General features: G+C 35.9%; 1 protein-coding gene across 2 annotated transcripts; it reads right to left on the reverse strand.

The window, feature by feature from the left end:
• Positions 1-360: 360 nt before the first annotated feature.
• Positions 361-9,847, reverse strand: LOC130048310 (betaine--homocysteine S-methyltransferase 1-like). 2 transcript variants are annotated; one of them, XM_056144894.1, is made up of 7 exons: positions 9,569-9,847; positions 6,494-6,684; positions 5,981-6,175; positions 2,779-2,893; positions 2,266-2,441; positions 1,165-1,246; positions 361-1,026 (listed from the first exon to the last, which is right to left on the reverse strand). In XM_056144894.1, exons 1-7 carry the CDS (start codon positions 9,573-9,575, stop codon positions 764-766), a joined length of 1,029 nt encoding a protein of 342 aa, XP_056000869.1. In that variant the 5' UTR covers positions 9,576-9,847; the 3' UTR covers positions 361-763. The 2 variants fall into 2 exon arrangements, with proteins under 2 accessions (XP_056000869.1, XP_056000868.1); XM_056144893.1 differs by lacking the exon at positions 9,569-9,847 and adding an exon at positions 7,848-7,947.
• Positions 9,848-11,433: the final 1,586 nt, after the last annotated feature.

Below are 11,433 nucleotides of genomic sequence, written 5' to 3' on the forward strand. Positions count from 1 at the left end.
AGTATACATGTGTGTGTGAATCTATTGATTCACTAGACCACAAAGTGTAGTATTGTCATATTCAACCTATGGAAATGTATATTAATTATATCCCACGAGGTTCCGTAAGTCCTGATACTCAGTGCTGGACACTAGTGAGACTTACAAGATTTCGTCCCTTAATAAATAGAAGAATTACGATTTGGTATGGAATAGAGATTCAATATGCATATTAAAACATAAAAATTGATAAATCCTTATCAAAATTAATCACTCAAACTCATGTCGTCATGAAGTTACTAATATATGATAATCAGCGGAATTCGGATTTATATAGCAATATAAAATCAGTTCATGTGCTTTAAAAAAAAAACCCATACAAACATCGTCGAAATTCATTTATTTCCATGTTGAAATTCGTTTGACATGTTCCTTACTGTCACATTTTGATATCAACAAGAGGGGGTATATTTGCTTTGATTTATTATTCATTAGTAATATCATTATTCCGATTTGGTAAGGATAAAAATTCAATATGAATATTAAAATCGGAATAAACAAACACTTAATCAAAATCAGTACATCAACAATTAACTACCGACTGGAATTGTTAATTGATACAACAACAATCAACAACCGACTGGGATTGTTAATTAATACAACAACAATCAACAACCGACTGGAATTGTTAATTAGTACAACAACAATCATCAACCGACTGGAAATGTTAATTAGTACAACAACAATCATCAACCGACTGGAAATGTTAATTAGTCCAATGATATTACACATCATGAACACCAGCGTGATGCTTCTCCAAAAACGTTTTCTTTCCAAATTTGTAGTGCTTTGACATATCTGGTGCATATTTGCTGGCTGGGGGACGTCTGTTGTATTCCTCCGCTACCAAGCGAATGTAGTGCGAAGCACTGCCGCAACAAAGACCAATATACTGCACGCCGATTTCTCTGGCCTGTCTCGCAAAATCAGCCACCTGACTTCTACTGCAGAAAAATCTAGGGAGATCAACGGGGAATGCGGGATTGTCTGTAAAAAAAAAAAAAAACGTTGAATCAAACGATTAATGAAGATCAATATACATAGGTTAACAAGTTCCTTATTGAAACCAAGAGCTTATTAAACTAGTGTTCCTATTGTAAGCCCAGCGCCCCATATATAACATACCCGTGTCTGGATCTATCAATAACTCCATTGTTGGTTCTTCTGGAGTAGTTCGAAATGGAACAGGGAGAGCAGCAATAGGTCCCTGCAAAGATGTAGATAAGGGGTAATAATGCTTTGTAAAGCGCTTTGAGCAGCATACGCTGGAAAAGGCGCTGCATGTATATAAAACCCATCATTATTATTATTATAGATAAGATATGCACGATCTATCAAGGTGTCAATTCTTTTGAGACAAAACCGAAACATATCTAATACTGTAGTAAAAACATATGAAAGTACTTTTATCCTCATCCTATGATCATATTTTAGACCTATCGTAGTAATAACAAGTAATAACAAACTTCATAAGTGCAATTATTGCCTATTATGAATATACATGTATCATTTAATCATGTTAGGCGGTTCGATTCCGCTTGTTTGAATAAGAGTTGTTTGAGATGCTAGTCATTTGTGTAATTGTGTAATCTCTTAGAAAAAACTGTACAGTATATGACTTATATCATTATTATTATTATTATATTCATTTATAAAGCGCACAATTACATAGTTTCTATGCGCTGTACAATGCTTGTGCAAATAATCAATGATAATACACTAATAAAAGATCTGCAAAGGCTATAAAGGAAATGATAAAACAATAGAAAGAATTTAAATAAAACATGAAAATAAAATGGCAAAGTGGTTGACTTTGACTTGACAAGATACAATTGGCATACAGGTATTCGTATGCTGGATCAAAATTCAGTTTGCAAGAGCTTGCACATGGAATCCTTGATATTGCACTGAATTTTACATTCAAAGGGCATATTCACCCTTGAACAAGGGTGTTTTAAGGTTCTTGCGGAATGCTCCATGTGCTTCAAGCTCTCGAAGTTCCAGTGCCAGTTTATTCCACAATTGTGCATCTAGTGTTTTTATGGCTCTTGTACCGTATTTATATCAGATTCATAAATTTGCTATGTATACAACTAATAGCTGATTACATCTACCGCGAAAAGTGATGCACATGTACATGTAACCATTAAAATAAATATGTTTGCAGATGAGGATGTATATGAACACTAACACTAAATGTGGGAATGACTCTTCACTATTCACTACCTTGCACACTTTTCGGATCTCTCTCAGTAAAGGAAGCATTGTTACAGGTCCTCTTAAACAGTTCAGTCCAACCACAGCTGCCCCGGCATCCTCCAGCTTTTTACATGCCTCCGGATAAGTTAACCCGTCTTTGGTTTCGTCTTTTGCTTGTGGTGTCAGAGTGACAACTGCAGGCACTATCAAATACATTTTAATGTTTAAAAACTACATACTGTAAAATCATGTATTTTTGTGGGATGAAATGTTTGTCGTCCCCCCCCCCTCCCCCAAAGCTTCCATTTGTACTTGATGTGGTTGAAGAGCGTTTATTGTCTATTTGTAGTAAAAAAAAAAAAATATTTGAATTCAAAGGAGGCTTATAATTCGCGAGTTTGTTCATGCCACGAAAACCAGGAAAGTGACACTTTCTCACAGAGATTATACTATATACAGATCGATGATTTGCATATTTATAGCATTGGTTTTTACTGATTTTCACGGTTAATTGTCTGAACTAGGCTGTTTATTTCTTACGTCCATTGCCGTACTCTTTGATACACTCTAGTGCCAGCATTGCCTCAGCAAACTCATCATACCGCTCTGCTATGATGTAATCAGCACCACACTGCACTGCCCATTCGATCTGTTCCTACACAGGAAAATAATACCATTCAAATTAATGTTTACATTTCCGACTATTTTCTCTGTGATACATATAACCCTGTGTAGCTCCCTACATGTACAAGTGAATATAAATTTCTCATGTGTATGTCAGTGGGTGGCAATTAACATGGAATACCATGTGTGTTTCAATTCCTATAATGCAGTATACTCATACATTTATGTTGGTGAACAAGAGACTTCAATTCATCTCATAAATCCTATTAAGAATACAAACTTAAGAGATGGGCAAACACAGACTGGGCCAATTAGGGGTATGATCATGTTCCAAGGACGAGTAAGTATCCCCTGTTGACCGATCATATCCGCCCTGATTCCCATTTCATATTTTCTGTTTTATTTCGAATATGAAAGGTGAAGATAACGAACAGTGATTAACATAATTCCTATAAGGAATATAAGAGAGTTGGGTAAACACGGACCTCTGGATAAAGCAGAGGTGGGATTAGGTACCTAGGAGGAGTAATCAACCGGTCATACCCTGTCATGATAAGATAAACAGAGTAATCCGTAGTCAGATTGGTGTGCCACGAACGACCTAGTAATCGGTAAAAGACACGTCAGACATCTTTTGATCCAATGACAGATTGACAAACGACCATAGAATTTGTGAAATGCAAACTTTTAACGAGACTGTTGAAATCCTGCAACATCAAATTGTTTGTCAGTAGCTAGTTTGCCTTCATTTAAAAATTGGTCATACGCAGAACAAGCTATTGTGTATCGAATCAGTTGAGAGATGTAAACACCATATGCAGGTGATAATGGAGTATTGCTACATAACTATGGGAAGTTGACGATGGAGAAGCGGAAATCATCCCGTTTGTCATTAAGTTGACTTGTTAGTTTGCCTTTATCATTTATTTCTAACAAAATATCAAAGTGCGAAGCAGATATGGAGGACTCTATGGTGTCTTTATTTCGAGCTCACAGGGATATATCGAATCTACAAATGAATAAAAATGATTATTATTAATAGATAAAACGTCGTCGATATATCCAAATGTCCAGTTGAAGGCCACAGCAAGATTGGTTGTTTTCATGTTTTTCGCCACACTCAACAATTTTTCAGTTATCTGGTGGCGCCCCCATTTTTATGTGAAAGAGAGAACCAAAATACAATTTACCTGGGAAGAGACCACCGACCTTCCGAAAGTAAACTGGGAAACTTCTCACTTACCGGCGCGAGAGGGATTCGAACCCGCGCCGACCAGAGGTGAGAGGCCGTGTGATTTTGAGCGCGATGCTCTTACCACTCGGCCACGGATGACCCGCCACAGCAAGAGATTTTTTCTTATGTAGAAGCTTTTGAATAAACTCTGCTTCAAAAGAATATAAAAACAGGTCAGCTAACAAAGGAACACAGTCCATACCCATGGGAATTCCAACAGAGTGTTGGAAAACCTGATCACCAAAGACTACGAAGATATTGTCAATGAGGTACTCCAGCATATTTTTATTTCAACTTAATAGACCTGTCGTGAAATCAGAGTGGTGTTTGACAGTCATCTGTGGATGACTGATAAGTAAATACGCATATTTCCTTTTTTCCATTTGTGTTGAAGACGCAACTGTCTATGATATCAAAAAGTCTAGCCTTTAATTCATTAAGTGGAATGGTCGTGTAAAGTGTTGAAAAGTCATAGGTTTTGATGTTGTTGATTTAAGAAAAGTTTTGCTATTTTAAATTTACTAAACGTTCTTCACAATGTTTCGGACTCCACATCTGATTTACACCTTTTCTGGCATATGTTGTGGAACTGTACGTTTGAAGTTTCACCTTCACAGCAGCTGAGCTGTTAATATTTTCGTGAAGATCAAAGATAGGGGCTTGGTAGAACATTTACTGGATCCAGCAATGTATCTCTGTAAGGGTTTAGTGAAGGTTAGGAATCCAGTAGAGGTACGGTAACGCACATCCATCCAATTGACTGGGATATTAAAGGTGTCTAAAACAGAACCATGATGTTGAATAATTCCAGCGTAGTTGAAGTATAAGTGCGAATACCAAATTTGAAATCAATGCCAAGTTCGTTTAAAATACAGTTTTAATAGTAAGCCTTAAAACACACAGTGTTCTTACAAGCTTTGTCAGCTGGAACCAAAGCACTTAATTTTTTATCACTTCTGCTTTCCTAAACACAGAAGGATAGAAGGTACGTAGTACGTAATGTGGATACAGGTGATCACTGACTGTTTACTTCGCCGTTACGCAATATATTACGTTTTCCACTGTAGTTAATCACCTCAAATATCAAACAAATTCTATTTCACGTTTGAAAGAAAACATCCAATTGTTATCATAACCAAGCAACAACGTGCTTATTAATAGCAACACTGTCAGAGATACTTTGTCAAATATAACTACTTGATAGTTAATTATAGATACCATATTCTATATACATGGAATGGTTGATCACTATATGTTCAATGCCGCCAAAAAATTGACATTTTGATTATATGGGGCGCCCTATATTTTTCTACACCATTTTACACCCAGTGTAGTCGATTTACACCTTAAAATGAAGTGTAATTCGATGTAGTGTTCATGTAGCATATTCAGAGTGAACTAAGAAACTGTAACAGCATCTGAGGAGAACCTGTTGGGGGTGTTAATGATTTTAATGCAAATTAAGTACAAAACAATTATCCCCCTTTGTCTAGAGCTTAATTTTTTTTTTTCTTCATAAAATTGTACTTTAATGTGTATCTATGGATACATGTACATATTGCATATACATCTGAAATATACCAAGACGTACTCCAACATGTTGGCTGATATTTTGGCGCCAACCTTTTTTATATGACTGTACAAATTGTCAATACTTTTTATTTATCCTTAATTCTAAATTATTGAATTCAACACTGTTTGGAGAGTGCTTATCTACATGTATTATGAAGATTCCAACATTTTGAAAAAGTGTTTCACCCTTTTCATTTGAACTTTAACACTTTACAGTAAATTTTGACTGTAAATATGAATGCAAAAAATAATTTTCAGTGCCCCATTAAAGCATCCCAGTCTGGACTCGGCTGCGTAATTTTGGTGACTTACCCGAAACATCTCTCGGACCTCCTCAATAGATTTGGGGTCGTCTCGACGAAAGATGGTGGTGTTACAGATGTCTCCCGCCATCAAGGTCCCCGTCTTAACCGCCACTTCCTTAGCCATTTTCAGGGCGCGGACATTCAGTTCCATCAAATCGTCCTCACGACCGATAATTTTCAGTTTTGCTCGGTGACCATAATACTGTAAAGTCAATAGGAGTAGTTGTGTAAGAGAAGAGTGGAGCTTCAGCTGATCTTATAGTAACGGGAGGTAAAATTACAGGTCTGTGAATCTTCCAAATTTTCTCATATGAATCGAATTGTCTGCACTCTGACAACAAGTACTTGTAAACCGATAAAAAGTTCTGATCATTAATCAATCATACAGAGAGATAACCAAGGATATGTTTATAAGAAAATAGCATTAGTTAACATTTTCATATGTTATGGCCTATCGTTTAAATAAATTACATAAAGTGCAATACATCAGGTCCTATCTATTCAATATATATACACATACGGTAAAGGCAACGACAACGTCACTTCCGGCATGTACGAATTCTTCATGAAGACCTTTAACAACTTCAGGGTGTTCTAAAACGACTTCTGGAATAAAAGCTCCAGCCTGCAAATATCCTCGCCTTTCTAGCTCCATTAGATATCCTTCCGCCACTATGATATCTTTTCCATTATTCAGACGTTCCCTTAATCCTTGTCAGAAGAAAATCGGAAGTAAAGAAGCGATTAAAAGTATGATTTTTAGGTTATAGAAAATAGAAGCTTACATGTATGTTATATTGTTCCACTTACCAGTGCGGCGTCTGTATCTTGATGAGGTTACTCGAAAATTAATATATCAGCCATACATGTACCTATTCCTTTGAGCATTAGTTACAACTAACTTTGCAACGAATATATTCATGAAACCTCTGTTGAAATGAATTAAAGGTATATACATGTATGCCGTATTACATGGAATTTTTTTCACTGTTAAAAACCACGTCAAATTTTGTTCCTTATGAAAAATAATATTTGACAATTTCAACAAATCTTATACTGGTATGAAAGGAGCACTGGTCTATGCAAGTAGAAAACAGTGACTTTTTCATACATATTTTTAAAGAAGTGATCTTTGTGGTGAGTGCGCAAGCGCGCGAACAAATATTATTAGAAACATCGTGGGATATTAGGATTTTGATTACATAATGATTAAGCATGAATTTTTCCCCTTTCATTGCTCAAAATAGTTCTCTCTATTCCGTTTAACGTCTGTGTTTTATCGGATAGGAAATAAGCTTGATCAATTTTTAATCCAATCGAGTTAATTGCATAATTTGCATAAAGTGTAGAACTTGAATGTATAGTTTGATAAAAAAAAAAAAAATACATGGGTTTTGTTTGTTTTGGGTTTTTTTTTATATTATTATTATTATTATTTCAAGGTTAATATTCAATGCATACGGAATACAGAGGTCTATTTTTTTTATAGGTTGCACACAACTATAAAATAAGGATCAACAACAACGTGGGTTCACAGAAGTTGATATTAATCCATGTCAGAGGGGGATGAATGACGGCTTAAATGTTGTTGTTTTTATCATAACTAATGTTATTATTACCTTTTATTTTTTACCCTATTGTGCACCCAGAATTAGAATGAATAATAATCACGTACTGTTTTCCATACTGCGTGACACACCCCCTATCGATAAGCATTACATAACTATTATGCAACTACCATTTGATACAAATGGCATTTTAAACGAGTGGTTTAAGTTTTTTCTTTGTGACGAATATACTCTGCATAGTATTATTCAACAATGGACATTCACGTCTGAAATATAAGTTATCTTTAGCAATGCATTTATAGATACCTTCCATGGTCATTGTACTTTCCGACGTATTTACTTAAGATATAAACCTAAAACATCGAACCCGACCAAATATATTTCATTACATAGTTGGGCTACTTTTAGTCTGGTCCCCGCCCCCGCAACTAATTTCGCATCCTTGCGCATTTATTTACATTACGTAGGGGTATTTCACACCATTGCGTTTGTAAACAGACACATGGGCAGGGTAGTACTACTGACCATTGCGCTATTATAGATTATGGAGGTACTTCAAGGCATTAGCAGAGAAAGAGAGGGGGGGGGGGGGGGGAATTAAGGTATTTTCTCTGGTTTATTAAACTGGGGATGAAGGGGGCAACTATTGCAGAAAAAGATGTGTAGATGATTCACTAATAGCCAGGTATTGTACACTATTGTACATGTGCAGTTTATGATTTATGCATTGTAACTTCGTTCAGGTTCACTAAATTTTTGTACTGAATTCCACAGGTACAATAATACATTGCGGAATGGAACCAGTTGTTTGCTATTTCTTTTTTATATATTTTAGTGTAAAGCTGAATTTTGCACGTACATGTATATAATTAGATTATTACAACACTACCGCATTCATCTAAAATATTACACATACAATCAAAACAGTACAACACACCAAATCAGCTGTATGCATTGATTTAACGAGTTAAAATATTGAGAACAGTGAAACTATCTTCAGACCCCGCAATGGCAGATTGTGTAGAGTGGTTGTCGCCTTTCTTTCCAAAGGAAAACATACGAGTACAGTTCCGCTCCACAAACTACCAATACCCGTCCCGTGTGGATATTGGTCATTTGCGGAAGGGAACTAAACCAGAAATTGTCATTATCGGTTTTCTTCTATTATTTTCTTTTAAATACTATTTGTTTAAAACTGAATCTTTTAATAGGCAAATAAAAATCTCTTCTCTTCTAAAATCCCAACTATTTTACTTCCTTTATACTATCCCATACACGAATGGATAGTCAGATTCTTTTTCTCTTTCAGGGGATTGTTTTCAAAACAAGCCCTACCTACAGGGCTCAACACGTGTCTCGCGTCGTTCACTAACACATGTTAAATGTAAACTCTAGTATCCATATACGTGACGATAAGAGTACTGCACGGAACAGAAACAGTCATGGTTTTCTTTTTCTTTCCTATTCCTCGTTTAATAATGTATCAAAAGTAAAGATATCAATAAAGGTTGAATGAATGAACACGACTGTCAGACACGAACAACGAACATGTAACGACACTTACAATGCACATAATAATTTCCAAAACTAGTATATAAATTGCTTTATTTTAAGATTTGCGCTTTCTTAACAGCATAAAGATCCGCTAGAAATGTAAAATAACTGTATCAATAAACGATTATGGTTTTGAGGTTTCTACAAACGCCGTGTCTTATATTCCTTGCCTCTTTGGCATTCTTTTGTTGATCTAACACACGAGATATCAATTTTATTATAAAAAACAATGAGAATATATTGAATAACCGTATATTACTTGTATATACAATTTAATTCTGTTTCTCAAACCTTTAGCGGATTCAAAAGCTAATTTTAATTAGATTTCTAATACTCCTATCCATATGGATAATGGTATATTTGGCGGAACGGAGTGGAACACTGTGCTAACAAACTGCGATAGCTATCTTCACTAGTAAACAAAGTAAACTCTGAACAATCATGAACTCTGTCTGACCTTCATAAAAATCTACCTTTCATCTGGGGTCATCCATCTTCCCTCTCTGTTATAGACCTTTTGCCGGACAATGTATGTTTCAATCTGAATTTCTCCAGCAACTGACCACGTATCTTAGTTCCGTATTTGCACCCTCTACATGCTACACGTGTTGCATATCAAATTTTCATTAAGCACCCGGGTATTCTCGACATGCGGTAACCTGTTCTGCGTGTGATCTAGGCAAGGCTACTACCAAGTCGGTTGATATTAATGGGGAATCGACGGTCGCGTTTGGAGTCGGCATATCACAAATTCTATGGTCGTTATAAGGATCTAATGTACCAGTACAACCTGTCATTGGGTCGGGTGTTATCTGGCTTGTTTTGTCCCCGTTGTTTGGTCGTTCTTTGCACGCAGATTTTGACTGCGGATTGCTGTTTGGGATGCGAGGCTCATGACGGATGTGATCGGTCGACAGGGGATGTTTACTCCTCCTAGGCACATGATCAATGTCCAGGGGCCCGTGTTTGCCCGACGTTTACTTTTGCATCCTTTATAGGAGTTATGAAAGTGATCACTGTTCGTTATCTTCACCTTTTCATACTTTTAGAAAATAGCTTTAGGTATCAATGAATAGATATATTCTGATATCAAAAATGCATGAATCATTTTTTATATCAAAAACATCTTATATCCAAAACAATTATTAATATCTACATGTAAATGAAGAAAGTATTTGATATCAGAATATTATTCTAATGTAAGGAAATGATTAACGGAGGGGGGCTCACTATACGTAATTGGATATTCAAGCAGCCTTATGATTTGTAAATACAAGTTCGTTCAAACCATGATCTGTTGAGTCCGGGCGTTCTCCTTTAAAACCCATTCATTTCTGATATAAGATCAGTAGTAAAAACAACATAACACACTAAATGGACTAGCAACGACACGCAGCAACTTTTAATGTTGTAACAATACAACGTACTATAATTACATAAATGTACATACAAATTAGTATTAGTATAAAATTTAAACGCGTTGTCTGTTCTACGAGTCGTCCTAAACTGATTTTACATCGTTACTCGATTAAAACCGGTTCTATTGAACCGCATGACTGAACATACCTATACAGGTATTCGAATTGAAAACTTGAAATATCCGGAATAATCCATTCATTATAATTACCAAGTAGAAATTGATTTCTGTCTAATTCGTTCCTCAAACGAAAGAAATCACAAGAATCACAAGAGGGATTAAAAGAAGTACAAAGACATTTAGTAGAATATTCTTTAAATTTTCTCAACACAACTTTATTTGGCACCTTTTCTAAGTATTCTTGTTCATGCATAACCTACGGGGTCAAAGCAGGACCAGGACAGTTCTTCTAAAAATCTTTACATGATACAATAAATGTCTTTTAGAAATCATAATAGAATCAGAAACTTCTGCTGAAAATTCTCCTTTACAACCACTACTAGGGTACAATTTCAAGTAACAACTTAAATGCAAGTATCATCTTGTACATGAATATGAATAAATTCAAGATTGTTCACATCACGACTTTTGAATTCAGAGTGCCAACACAAGATGAGATAAATGAAAGTTTTACGTATACGTAGAGTCATGTACGTAAATCGATCAAAATGCACATAACAATATCTTACATTGCACGCATCCGTAAGTAGTCAATATTTCACTTCATGCCCTCTAGGCCCAGATGGGATCATGACTGGGATTTATAATTTCATGTGGAAATATTGAAGTCCTAAGGTGAGCGATGTGACCCGCGGACTTCTTGTGGCGCTTTGTGATTGAGGTGAGCGATGTGACCCGCGGACTTCTTGTATCGCTTTGTGATTGAGGTGAGCGATGTGACCCGCGGACTTCTTGTGGCGC

The sequence above is a fragment of the Ostrea edulis genome, chromosome 7 (assembly GCF_947568905.1).
Source record: "Ostrea edulis chromosome 7, xbOstEdul1.1, whole genome shotgun sequence".
Classification (NCBI taxonomy): domain Eukaryota; kingdom Metazoa; phylum Mollusca; class Bivalvia; order Ostreida; family Ostreidae; genus Ostrea; species Ostrea edulis.

Coding starts and splice junctions, on each gene's coding strand:
- LOC130048310 (XM_056144893.1), bottom strand. Junction 2,894..5,980: donor AGGTCCGAGAGATGTTTCGG/GTAAGTCACCAA, acceptor TTTCCTGTGTAG/GAACAGATCGAATGGGCAGT. Junction 1,247..2,265: donor AGATCCGAAAAGTGTGCAAG/GTAGTGAATAGT, acceptor ACATCTTTGCAG/GGACCTATTGCTGCTCTCCC.